The 14,718-nt window shown below is 42.1% G+C and overlaps 1 protein-coding gene across 1 annotated transcript in view; it reads left to right on the forward strand.

Moving 5' to 3' along the window:
- Positions 1 to 14,718, forward strand: part of UGT8 (UDP glycosyltransferase 8) — an 82,064-nt gene that overhangs the window by 40,001 nt on the left and 27,345 nt on the right. The window contains exon 2 of the mRNA XM_066573879.1: positions 441 to 1,264. Coding sequence (XP_066429976.1) covers positions 443 to 1,264 — 822 coding nt within the window. The 5' untranslated portion in view covers positions 441 to 442. The remainder of the gene's footprint in view (positions 1 to 440; positions 1,265 to 14,718) is intronic.

Below are 14,718 nucleotides of genomic sequence, written 5' to 3' on the forward strand. Positions count from 1 at the left end.
GCTCATCTCTAAACACTAAGCATTGCGATCTGAGCTGGTTAAGGCAGATTATCACTAGCATGATAATTAATACTCATTTTCACGATCGTTCCATAGAGAATGCCTTTATTGGCAGCACATCTTTCCATTTATATCGGGAGATATGCTACCCGCAAGATAGAATTCTTATGCCTGCACACAAAAATCATGGTTGGCCAATGAATGATTGTTTGCTCATTTATCCACTGGTTTCATGTGTATTCACACGGGCCAATAGTCAGGGAATCAAACATTCCAGTGAACGTGCCAAATTATCAGCCCTTGTAAAAGCACCTTGAGTTATTATCTACTTAGTAGTTCTTTATAAAAATTCCATGTGTACAGAGGACAAATTGGTTATAAAGTTTTGGGGTTTTTTTTGTATTATTATTGTCCTTACATATTCTCTTTCTTGACAACAGCCATGAAGTCCACTGCATTTGTTACTCTACTCTTGTGGTTCACTCTTTCAATAACAAAGGCTGCCAAAATTATCATTGTCCCACCGATAATGTTTGAAAGCCACCTGTATATTTTCAAAACGGTGGCCACTGCTCTACATGAAAAAGGCCATGAAACTGTGTTCCTGGTTTCGGAAGGAAGGGATGTACCACCATCAACTCATTACAAACTACAGCGATATCCAGGGATTTTTAATAGCACTACATCTGATGAATTTCTACAGTCTAAGATGAAGAATATATTCTCTGGGAGGTTCACAGCATTAGAAATGTTTGACATTCTTGATCATTATTCCAGCAACTGTGACATTATGGTGGGAAACCAAGAGCTGATGCAACATCTAAAAAAAGGAAACTATGACATGGTGATTGTCGATCCAAATGAGATGTGTGGACTTGTCATTGCCAATATTTTGGAGCTGAAATATATTGTGTTTTCTACTGGACTTTGGTTCCCTGTTGAGGTTGGTGCCCCTGCACCCTTATCATATGTCCCAGAATTCAACTCACTTCTCACTGATCGCATGGACCTGCTGGACAGAATTAAAAATACAATTATTTATTTAGTTTCTCGATTTGGAATCAATTTTATTGTTCTACCAAAATATGATAGAATAATGAGTAAATATAACATTTTCCCCACAAGATCTATGTATGAATTAATACAAGGATCGTCTCTTTGGATGCTTTGCACTGATGTTGCACTGGAATTTCCCAGACCTACTCTACCACATGTTGTCTATGTTGGAGGAATTCTCACCAAACCAGCAGACCCGTTGCCACAGGTAAGCTCTTGTTACTGTACTGTAATGTGCAATATTTAATTTTTGCATGAAATCCTTTTTCCTATCAGTCTCTATAATGGTGGTCTGAGTGTGAAAAAAGTAAAGCTGATTTTATTCATACATGAATGGACATACTGCAGCCAGAATGACATAAAAAGAGAGAACTCTTCAAGTTTGTAATGCATCTTACAGATATTCAATGTGGGTGCTGTTAATAGCAAGGCAGATGTCAAGTCAGTAGTCCAATTCCACCCAGACATGTCCAAGCATGTTGACTCCACTGCAACAGATATGTGTTGTTTTAGGTCATCTAGGGTCACCAATGGCACCCACATTCAACATTTGTAAGGTGCATTAAAAACTCTATTATCTTTTCATGTCATTTTGGTGTTCTATGTAAATTCATGCATGAGCTATAGTAAAGAACCCCTTCTATGTTGGTGATGAAACCTTCTTTCCTCTAAATGTAGAGGATGACCTCTTGTTACCATCACAATCCTGGGTATAAACAGATCATGGAATCATGGAAGAGATCCTTGTATTGTCTCATAATGTATTTATACACAGTTATTTGGCCCCTTAACCATCTTTTTTTCTATGGTGAATAATCCCAATTTTGATAGCCTATCTAGGTATTCCAGTCCTTCTATTCTGTTTATTAATTTAGTTGCCTGTCTTTGAACCCCCTCAAGCACTGTAGTATTACATATGAGGCCTGACAAGTGCCTTATATAGTGGAAGAATAATGTTCTCGTCCCTCAGCCCTATACCTGTTTTAATACATCCCAAAACTTTATTTGCTTTTGCAGCAGCTGACTGGCATTGATTACTCCAGTTATGTCTACTGTCAACTAGTAACCCCAGGTCTTTTTTCACCTCACTTTTTCCTAGCAGTACCCCATTTAGTGTATATTGGTGACATCCGTTTCTCCTGCCCATGTGCATAACCTAACATTTATCAGTATTGAACTTCATTTGCCATTTTTCTACCCAAGCCCCCAGTTTATCTAGGTCCATTTGCAGCTGTATATTGTTCTCTGTTGTATTAATTATCTTGTATAATTTCGTATCGTCTGCAAATATCAATATTTTGCTGTGCAGTCCTTTTACCAGGTCATTGATAAATCTTTTGAACAGAATGGGGTCTAGTACTGAACCCTGTCGCACCCCACTAGCAAGGGAGGCCCAATCGGAGTACAAACCATTTATTACCACTATCTGCTTTCTATCTCTGAGACAGCTCTTTACCCAGCTACACACGTTTTTGCCCATATCAAGCTGTCTAATTTTTTATGTTCACCTATTTTGCGGCACGGTGTCAAATGCTTTAGAAAAATCCAGATATAGGAGATCAATAGACTCCAGGGTGGAGTAAGTTCCAGGCTGGACTCCAGGTCCAGCCTAGAACTTACTTCATTGTAGAAGCTGATCAAGTTGGTTTGACATGATTGGCCCCTCATGAACCCATCCTGATGAGAAGTTATACCATTATTTTCCTTGAGGTATTCCAGGATGGCCTCTCTTAGAAACCCCTCGAATATTTTTCCAATTATTGATGTGAGACTTAATGACCTGTAGTTACCAGTCTCTCTTCTTGACCCCTTTTTGTATATTGGAATCACATTGGCAATGCACCAATCCAGTGGTACAACCCTGGTATCAATAGAGTCCCTAAATAAAATAAATAGTGGTCTGTCCATCACGACATTTAGTATCATAGAATGGTAGAGTTGGAAAGCACCTCCAGGGTCATCTGGTCCAACCCCCTGCTCAGTGCAGGATTTACTAAATCATCCCAGACAGATATTTGTCTAGCCTTTGTTTGAACACTTCCATTGAAGGAGAACTCACCACCTCCCGTGGTAACCTGTTCCACTCATTAATCACCCCCACTGTTAGAAAGTTTTTCTAATATCTAATCTGTGTCTCCCCCCTTTCAGTTTCATCGCATTGCTTCTAGTCTTTCTATGTGCAAATGAGAAAAGGGCTGATCCCTCTGCACTGTGACAGCCCTTCAGATATTTGTAGACAGTTATTAAGTCTCCTCTCAGCCTTCCTTAGAACCCTTGGACGTATTCTGTCTGGGCCCGGTGATTTGTTGATTTTAATCTTTTTTAGCTGGCTCTGCACTTTCTCCTGCATTAGACAGGTGATATTTTTGCACCATTCTTTTTGAATTGCCCTACCAGTCTTTCTTGGAAATACTGAAAAACTTTAGGGCCATCTACAAACTCAGTTTTCTGCATTTAGGCAAGTTGAAGTCTTAGAATAATTGCAAAATATATATTTTACAAGGATTCAGTAACTGGCATTATTACTCATCAACATAGTGCGTAAGGTTGATAAAATGCATCCAGTTCAGCCTATTACCCGACATTGTTGATCCAGAAGAAGGTAAAAAATCTTCATGAGATAGAAGCTAATTTTCGTGACTTAGGCCTGTTTCACACGGGTAATGCATTTTCACGCCGGCCACAATTTGCGTTTTCTCACCTATTCACACGAGCAGCTGCGGCATATTAGCGAAAATATACACCTCACCCCGAAATCCCTTGGTCGGCATAAATCCTCAGGATGACTTCTAAGGGCTCAAAAGAGCCAGCTGTAAGCTTTTTGTAGCGTTCGAGGCTGCTAAACTCTCCCAGCCCACCCTTTTTTTAGCAGCTCCCATAGGAGTTATGGGAGCCTCCAGCTTATATCAGCGGACAGATAGGGCAAGACCCATCTTTTCCAGGCGTGTATAAATTCGGTCACTGTACTTAGTCGTCGATGCCCTATTTTTCCCAGAGTGACGTTTATACGCTGCTAAAAATCTGTCATCTGAATGAATACGCTGAAATCCAATGCTTCAGATAGTTGTGGTTTTTTTTAATGCAGCGAAATCATGTGATTGGGGTCTTTTTTTTCAGCATTGTATATTCTGCTTTTAGTGTCTTTAATGCACAGGTAAGTTCAGTATAAAGTAGTCTGATCTTGACATCATAGTAGAGTTCAAATGAGTTTCCTCTCCTGTGTCTCTCGTGTTAAGTCCATTACAGAAATTCCACAGTGGGCTTCTTCTGGCTCTGAATGACTTGTTGAAGTATTTGTGATCCAGGACATGATACATCTGTAATTCATATGCCCCAAACTAAAGCCAAGAGTCATGTTTTTCTACAGTTGTTATGCAGATTATAGAACCTGTAAATCATTTTATTTGCTTTTTTAAAAGAAACTATGCATACTTTTTTTCACTTCCATCTATGGCAATTGCATATACATTTACTATTAAATTAGTATATTCCAAACTCTAATTGATTTCAGAATTTTCTTTTTCATACATTTCTTACATAGTATTTGAACACAATAGTATGAACTGGGAAAACCATATTCAGTACAGAAGTTCATTTGGATACACCCATGATAGGAATGAGAACAATTTCAGTGTCCCCAGTAGAGATGTATACAACTAAACTGGCCTTGGGCCATAGATGACTCTTTTGGTGCCATAAAAAAGTTGGCATTTAATCGCAATGCCTTCTTTCTACATGTTTTTAGTCTAAGCATTATATCCCTCACTAAACTGTTAAATAACATAAGTAATTGTAAAATTGAACTAACAATATACTCCCACTATTATGAACCTTCCATAGACATACAAGTATAGCTGAGCTCATATATTTTATCACTGAACCTTTTCTTTTAAACATCAGATCTATTTTTATTTAATACCATTTAACCTTTTTTCTGACCTTGCATTAACTTATATTCAAATCAGAGCCTCACCCAAATAAGCTTAAAGGGGGTTGTCTCGTGAAAGCAAATGGGGTTAAGCACTTCTGTATGGCCATATTAATGCACTTTGTAATATAGATCGTGCATTAAATATGAGCCATACAGAAGTTATTCACTTACCCACTCCGTTGCTGGCGTCCCCGTCTCCATGGCTCCGTCTAATTTCAGCGTCTAATCGCCCGATTAGACGGGCTTGCGCAGAAGGGTCTTCTTCCTTCTGGTCGGTCCGGGCACGAGCGGCGTTCTGGCTCCGTCCCCTTCTGCGCGTCATCGCGTAGCTCCGCCCCATCACGTGTGCTGATTCCAGCCAATCAGGAGGCTGGAATCGGCAATGGACCGCACAGAGCCCACGGTGCACCATGGGAGAAGACCCGTGGTGCATCGTGGGTGAAGATCCCGGCGGCCATCTTGGAGGAAAAGAAGGAAGAAGTTGCAGAGAGGGGATTCGGGTAAGTAAAATTTTTTTTAAATTTCAACACATCCCTTGGGTTTGTCCTGCACTGAACGGGGGGCCTATGCAAAAAAAAAAAACGTTTCGACGCGGGACAACCCCTTTAAGCCATATTTGCATAGACCAAGCTCCTACTTCTATATCCCTTGCTGCTCATGGTTTTACATCTCCTGTAGGATTGCATAATGGTCCAAAAATATAAGAGGAATTCAGGTTTACAAGTTTGATGTCAGAAGGCAGTCAGTAGTGGTTGGTAGCCACTGTGTGCAAAGTACACACATAAGATCATAATGTGAATCCTGGTCTCAGCAGCCTTTAAAGGGCAAAAGGTGCAAAACAAGTTTTTGTATCAAAACCTCACTCAAATTTCATCACAGCTTTTAGTAAAACCCATCCTTATGTTTCCAACTAAATAAAAAGTGACAAGTGATCTTCTTCATGATGTGTTTTCATGTTGTTCCCAGTATCCTTTCCAACTTACTTGGCATACTATAGTTGTAGCATAATTGTCATTTTTACTGTGACTAGCGGTCCTGGTCCTGTAACAGATTTTTATTAAAAATCCAAATACTATATTGGACTATTGTCTGCCAATCATCATTCATGGTATATGCCTTCCTAGCTTTGCATTTCCCAATGCGAGTGTGCATTGTGGTACTATCGAAGAGCATTACTCTAACGTTACATGCTAGAATGTGCTAATGTGTCATGCAATGTATCCAGCAACTATAAGATGTATCTTTTAATACCTAGCACACAAGGAAAAACAAGACGGCACATAAAGCTAGTACACACCCTTAACCTGTTTTTCTTGTTTTTCGGCATGTTGAATTGTGGTGGTTGAACCAAGATACATCTGTAGCATTGGGTGCATGTTGTTGATTGAGCTTATGGAGATACCAATCTCCTGTTAAGGCTTCGTTCACAGGAGCGCATATTGGCTGGCCTTTTTTATGACCGGCCAATATGTGCCGCGATCTGATGCATTGGATACCAATGCATCAGATCACATGGGCGTATTCCTGAGACGTAAAAGCGCTCTGCAAGGCCAATATAGCGCCGGCTTTTTTTTACGTCGGGCTCAAAAGATAGTCCTGGAACTATCTTTTGGGCAGGAAAATGTCTGGGAGCACACAGCAGCGGCCGTAGGTGGGAGGGAGTTTAGCAGCCACACTGCTTCCCCCCCCCATGCAGGCTCACCCGTCATCTCCTCCCCGCTCGTTCTGTACAATGGAAGGGGGTGCGGTGGGGGCGGAGCTAGGTGTCGGCCTGTCCTGCCTCTTCCCATTGATGGCTTTGGACAAGGGATGGGGCATGGGTGGAGCTAAGCTCCCGCCCCTTGTCCATAGTCATCAATGGGAGAAGCAGGGGCGGGCCGTTGCTTAGCTCCACCCCGCCCCCTTCCATTGCAAATAACGAGCGGGGAGGAGATGAGAGGTGAGCCTGCGATGGGGAGGGAGGAAAAATGGGCGACAGCATGGTGAGCTCGGCGCATATGCACTGGGCCCCATGCCGTGTGAACGGGCGCACAAACATTAGATATGTACGCCCGTTCACGAGCTTCTATGCCCCAGATGTAAGCGTATATTGGCCGGCGAGTGCATTATCGCATGATATTGTGCATGTGCATTTTCCCCACAGATGCAAGGCATTTTTTGTGTCAAGGATCTTGGAGTCTTTTCTATTGCTTCAAATGGGAAACCTCGCATCCTACTCATGTGCACCTTGCATGCCGTTCAATGCTTTGCCGGCTCCAATGAAAACAATGGGCAATGTGTTACGAGAGAATGCCCAAAGATACGACATGCCGCATCTCTATGAGCCCATTCAGAAGAATGGGGTTCGTATTTGTGCAAGATTTAAATATAATTATGTATTCAGAAGTGTATCGGCATAGAATTTTTGAAAACGAGTTGAAGTCTTCAATGTGGCTGTGTTCTTTGATTTACTATTTTTCCATTCTCCTGCATTACACAAAAAGGGACGTAACCTGTATTTTAATGTCAATGCTGTACAGGTGTGTCATACTCCTCTGTTCAGCATTAGCAATTGGGAGCAGCAGTATTTTCATTTTTCATAGCTAATTTTCAGGTGAGTGGTAGCCAGGAACGATCAAGAGATTGTCATAATTCTAACGTTAGTTCCCATGACTGTAATAAGACTTAAAGTTAAGGTGAAGTAGTATTAGACTTTATGCATATGCAACTTGCATAGGTGTTTGTGGATATTAGGCTTCCAGTATTTGATAATAATTAACAGAATCCACTCTTCCCCCTATCTGTAAAATGTCACAAGGGCTACTAGTTCCACACCAGTAGTGGAGTACTATAGGCACAGCTCCTGACCATGATTAGGGAGATGGCTCCTTCCTCTTTCAGCGCTTCTCCCCAATTGCTTATAACAGGACTGGACTGGTCCCCAGCTCCCTCTGCCCAGTCAGAATAGCTGCCTGCACATACCTGCCTCCTCAGCAGGCATCCATTGGACACTTGCCAGACAGAGCATAATTTCAAAACATGATGCACAAGCTGTATTTATTTTACAGGCATAACTTAAGCGAGAAGCAGAAATTCATGGATCACTTGAACTCCATAATTCATAATTTTGAAACCTTGATCTCCAATGCTGACTGCAAAACTTTGGATCTGGCTTGCAGGCAAGACTCCCAGCAGGCAATGCTGTACACCATGGTTCTCCAATTCGATAACCATGAAAAACACGAGCAGGCACAATAGCATCTGATTGAGGGTGGGAGTCCCTGAATCTAGGGGCTCAGACGACCTCAATGCTACTGTAGTGGCATCTTCAACACTGCACTGGGCAGACCCCCCCTACAGAAAACATTGAGTTTAATGGAACACATAGGACTCTGGGCCCTTGGCCACCTGAAGGGTCCTGTCCACACGGCATTGTCTGCTGCCTTCTCCACTATACCCTTAAGGAGCAAATTGTGCATAAGGCTTGTGAGCCTGTCCGACTGAACTTTGATGGCACCAGTGTTCACCTACTGTTGGTGGTTACAAACTGCACCCTCATGATAAGGCATTTACTATGCCCCCCCCCCCTTCTCACCCATTGGAAAAGATCAGAGAGGCACCTTGGGTCACCCCTTCCATCTTCATGTCCATGTTAGCTGTGGAGTCCCATTATCTATGAACCAGCAGACGTGCCAACTTGTTTCGCATCTTGCAGACTACTCCAGTTGAGGTTCCTGACTGCATTCAATATGAGACCTAGAGAGCAATGACTTCAAAGAATCAACCACCTTCCACACCACTAAGCTGCATCTCCCATGGCAGAACACTGACTGATTAAAGCCTGCCTTTCTGACATCTCCTCATTTTCCCCAGTCTCCCTGGCCACAGACTGTCGAAATCTAACATGACATGCCCCTCTGACCTCGTTTGGCTGGCAACTCCTCATCTCTGTACTCCGTGTTTTATTTTTAATTTACCTACTTGGTACTCTTCATCTTATCTCTATGCCTTGGCCACACCCAGTGCACTCACTTCAGCATTACTCCGACAGCCAGATATATGATTATGTGAAAACAATTTAGAAATATGAAATATGCAAATTAAAAATATATATCCCCATCCCTCTAAATAAAGAGCACGTCTCAACACATTAATGCTCAGTAGTATCAAATGCTCAATAGTATTAAATGTCAAAATAAATATTTAAATAAATACCCCAAAAGAAAACCCTTGTTCGGTCCTAAGGGTGTTTTGCTCTTCAGGCAAAAGAGCCATATCGCCTCTTTTTTTCAACAGGACAGCATCTAAATTGCCCTTCCTTGGGCCTAAGTGGACCTGATATATACCACAGAACCTCAAACTCCTGAATAGTCTTAATGACATATATTTTAGGGCAGATCGTCACATACACTACAGCTCTACTTCTGCAGTTCATGTAGTTTTTTTATGGCATATGTCTTGTTATGAATTTCTAAAAGATGTTGTATTTATCACCACAGAGCAAAATGAAACAATTCCCATGGTATCAGCAACCTAGTGTCTGTATAGCAGTTTCAGGAACTAGGATGGAGCCTCAGATGTATTAGCCACTGGTCTGGAGAGTAGTCGTGAGGAAGCCAGAGGTCATCATCAGGAATTTACGGTTTGCAGTACAGATGGATCAGGCGAATAGCGTAGTCGGGAGGAAGGCCAGAAGTCGGTATTAGGAGCTCTTGTAGAAATAGAGGAGGAACAGGCAAGTGGAACTTGATCAAACGGTGCTATGGAGCAGAATGATCACGCACTGAAGGAGTGGCAGGGCCAGGCTTTTATAGGAAGTGCAATCAATACAGAGGTGGGATCAGGACCAGGAGGCAGGATCTAGGTAACTGGGATCAAGAAACATGTCTGAGAGTCATGCACAGGAACTGCCCACAGGCTGGATAGCTCAGTAGTAGGAGCTACTGACTGGAGCAGATGATGTCCCGGGTTCAATCCCTGACAGTCTGTCTTATCCCTCCCAGATTACAAGACTGAGGGGACCCTGAAAAATAATTATGAACAAGTATGTCCTTTAAATTGCAATCATGGTGAAAGATGATGTTCGGAGAGGTATTGATAACTTCAGATATGTCTGAGTCAGATATTAGACTAGGCCAATGCCTCTGCAGAATAGAATAAATCTGGTCTGTGTAGCCACCATATGTCCCTATGAACCTAATCTTGTCAGTTCTGGGGAATACTGTCAATACTAGAACTGACGATGACCCTGGAGGTCCCTTCCAACTTTACGATTCCATTATTTCTCTTCATTGCCCTCCCATTTTTTCCCAATTTTGGGGAACCTAGCTTTCAACCTGGCAAGTCGAGTGGTTGTTTCTGGTACTGTGTCCAGGGAAGCAGATTCCAAGTACACCACTTCCTAAATGGTATTGAATGGGTCACTGGCTCCTGCCTAACCAATCTCCAGATATCGCTCTGCTAGATGCCTGACACTGGATGTGTTGGTTTTTTTCCCTTTAATTCCCTTTCCTTTTTTCCTCACTGTTTATAGTCTCCTTTTTATATGTTGGATTTAAAAGTGTAATAAAACCTTATTGCAAAAAAAAATGTCCATGAAAGTGGGATTTTGTATAGAATCATAGAATAGCAAAGTTGGAAGAGACCTCCAGGGTCATCAGGTCCAACCTCCTGCTTAATGCAGGATCACTAAATCATCCCTGACAAGATGTCTGTCCAGCCTTTGTTTGAACACTGAACCATTGAAAGAGAACTTACCATCTCCCGTGGCAGCCTGTTCCACTCATTGATCCCCCTCACTAATATCTAATCTGCCTCCTCCTTTCAGGTTCATCCCATTGCTTCTAGTCTTTCCTTGTACAAATGGGAATAGGGCTGATCCCTCTGCATTGTGACAGCCCTTCAGATATTTGTAGACAGCTATTAAGTCTCCTCTCAGCCTTCTCTTCTGCAAGCTAAACAATTCCAGATCCTCACACTACCCTATGCATTAAGCCTGAATACATATGCGTTAAAGGTTCATTTACTCTCACCAATTATTGCCATGATTCACTTGTTTCTGAGCAACTGTAATGATTATAATTGGTTGGTGTTAACAAAGAAGAACAATGATAAAGCTACTGTTTATCACAGATCAATTGTGATGCTAAATAATTGTTACTGAGCAGCATTTACATTTTGACAGTCATGCCACCAATTACATTTACACTTGGCATTGCTGCCTAGCACATGTCCTGTGGGCAGTGTTCCCTAAGACACATGTGCCCTATTGGGAAATCCAGCGCACACAAAGCTGTACCACAATCTGGAACCTGTATACATAAATATAACCTTTGATAGTAAATAACAGCAACTAAATAATACTGTCAAAGCTGATACTAGTATGGATATCAACCAACTAAAAGAAGCAGTGCAAAACGGAAAAACATGGAGGGAGGTTGGCTTTAGGGTCACCGAGGGTTGTGAATGACTAAACAGCTAAAAACAACAAATAATACCTGCATACCGTGACTGGGTCTCTCACATGAGCAGTTCCTTTTGCAGCATACTGCGTGTGTATTGAGTATGCCTCAAGTACATGCAATTACACATGTATTTGCTGCGTGCCATCAATACACGATCTTGGCACCGGTATGCACACATGATATACGCCAAGATGGTGCGCGCTGCAATAATTTTTGCACATGCATTTCACACGCTTGTGTGTGAGAGGCACAATTAAAAGTCAATGTAAAGATTAGTATCTCATATTACGCATGAAAAGCCCATGTGCATAATATGCTCGTGTGAGAGCCCTGAAAAATGACAAAATACTGTTACTGAATAGCACTATATTGTAACTATATAATACTACCATTCCACGTCTGGATATCACCTCCATACTGTTGTAGAATAAAAAAAAATGCCAAAATTACTGCCATAGTGTAAAACTGTATAGTGATCATATGCTGATTAAATTAATAAAATATTGATCAGAGTTAAAAGCATAATAAACAATTCTCTCCAATGATTTACAGTTGACGTCTTCTAATTGGAGATATTTTCTTTACCGAAAAGCCCCAGACCACCATGACGACTTCTTCTCTGTGGAATCGGCAACACAGACCTCTTTTGCCTTCACATCTTGCTGCTACTCCTAATAAGTAATTTCACAGACAGCCTCATGTTTCCTTCTGTCACGCAGATTGCTCCTTATGGTTCTCCCCTGCTTATACAGACTGTACCTCATGGTCTTTCCACATACAGATTGCTCCTCGTGGTCCACCCCTGCTCACAGAGACTGTTTCTTTAAATGCCCACGCCTTGCTCATATGCATTTCCTCTCATGGCCTCCCACATACAGACTGCTCCTTATGGTCCTCCACCCCTGTTCATAGACTTTTCCATATTGTCCCCCTAAATATAGACTTCTCCTAAAAGTCCCCCTTCCTACTCAGAAGGGCTACTCCTTAATTCCACCAGTTCATACAGACTGCACCTTTTATAGTTCCTCCACAAGCAGTATGTGCCATTTTAAAGGGGTTTTGCCAGAATAACAAGTAAGTCTATATCCTGTGGAAAGGGGATAATTTACTAACCTGATTTCAATGAGAGTGACGGAAATACCCTAGGGGATGTCAATCCAAAATTTGACATTTAGAAGGCAATACATGGGAACCTAGATTCATCAGTACTAAAGATGGTGTTTTCTAGACTGTATGACAAACCAAAGAAGAACATAACTGAAACACTGAGTCCCAGTAAAGGGCAGCTCCACAATATATGTAGCAATGTTCCCCTAGCTTTTAGCTGTGACAGAGTATCGTTACTTTCCCGATGTGATGCGAGGTGGTTTTCACGCAAACGCCTTGCATCCACGGAGACATCGCATGTTAGTTAACGTGATATGGGGGTGAGTTTCACGGTCCAATATTGCACTCGTCTGTGAAATTAGCCTTAGCCTTCATGTATTTTTGTTGTATTTTCGAACCACAGTTAAAATCACATAAAAAAACTGCATGCATTTTTAAGAAATTGCATACAAACATATAAAATCATATACAGAAGATACCCAGGTTATACCAGCATGGTCTATATCACTGTATACAGGGAGAAATATATACATCTCCTGTATATAGTGATATTGACCATGCTGTTGTAAAGCCGGTTTCACATCTGCATCGGTACATTCAGCTGGAGCTTCCATCTTGTTAAAAATATAGGAAGAGAAGACGCTGCATGTAGTGCTTTTTCTTCTGCACAGACAGCCAGGCAGCTCGATGGAAAACGGACAGACCCAATTGTAGTCAACAGAGTCCATCCCCGCTGTTCAATTCCACCAAGAGACTGATCTGTTCGACTGCGGGGATTCCCCTTTCCTGCTCCCTGAATGGAACAGGAAAGTGGAATCCCCCAGTGCAGGTGTAAATCCACCCTTACCTTGTTATCTACTGTTAATAATTATATATGTGCAGCTGGTATAAGTTATACATTCTGTATATGGTGATATAGATCATGCTGATCTAAACTAGGCCAGGTTATACCAGCATGGTCTATATCACTATATACAGGGAGATGCATAACTTATACCAGCTGTACATATATAATAATATACAGAGGATATCCAGGTTATACCAGCATGCTCCAGATCGCTATATACAGTGGATGTACATTGTCCTGTATCCCTATATACATATTTGAGTATGTACAGTACTTACAACCACATTTACTCCTCCACCGCTCCTTGACACTGTCAGTGTACTGCCGGCCGGACCAATTACGCGGCCGGCAGTGCACTGACTGACTGCAGCTGTGACCAATCACAACTGCAGTCTCTCAGTGGAAGGGAGGAACGTGTGTCTGGGGAGATTGCAGCCTGTAATTGGCTACCAACTCCCCCAGTAATGGCTCTCCCCTCCTTGAGCACCACCCACAGCTCTCCCATGGGCCACGGCAATGGGACTGTATCTGCCAGGGTGCTCCCATTTGCTAAGGGGCCGGATCGCAATTGTGACCCCCTGCGATCCCTAGTGACACACCAGTGATCAAACGTCTTTTCGCCATCCAGAGCAAGGAAAAACTGGGGCTTTTACAGCTTCCAAATCGTATGCGAGATTTAGGACCCTACTGGTGTTATCCGATGTATGTCTGTCTGTCAAATTCTACTTGGTCTTCCCCAATCATGGATGTAAAATAGGTCCTAGTCTGGAGGATAATATTGTTGCATAAATTTTGATATCAGTGTTTAATAATCACATATACCGAAAATTCTGGGAGGCATTAGTTTTTTTTTTCTTGCTTTAGGAAGAGTGACTACTAAGGCTTGTTGGTTTTCTTTAGGATATGGAACCTTCCATAATCGCTAGCTGGAAGGCTTTGCACATATGTACAGTGCATATGTTAAGCTGTAATTATTGTGCTTGAGAAAGTCGTTGTGTAAGGACGACGAAACGCGTTGCACAGAGGATACTAAGAATAAAAGTTTGAAGCAAGTGGTGTCTGCAGCCCGTCCCTGGTATTTAGGTCCAAAAGAGCGCGGGCATTTCTTTTCTTTTTGCTATATATGAATACACTTCGAGTGGGTCCTGCCTGCCAGCAGGACACAGAAGCCCAGCAGCCAAACGGATACACCAGAGGATTTATAAGCCGACAAGGATGTGGAGGTGCTGGTGAGACCTCTTTCTAGGGGCGCTCGCCAGACACCGGGTGAGTTCTATTGATTTATTTTCTCCGTATTCTAACTCGTTTAGAGAGTTACTATACAGATAGTTCAT

The sequence above is a fragment of the Eleutherodactylus coqui genome, chromosome 7 (genome assembly GCF_035609145.1).
Source record: "Eleutherodactylus coqui strain aEleCoq1 chromosome 7, aEleCoq1.hap1, whole genome shotgun sequence".
Classification (NCBI taxonomy): Eukaryota; Metazoa; Chordata; class Amphibia; order Anura; family Eleutherodactylidae; genus Eleutherodactylus; species Eleutherodactylus coqui.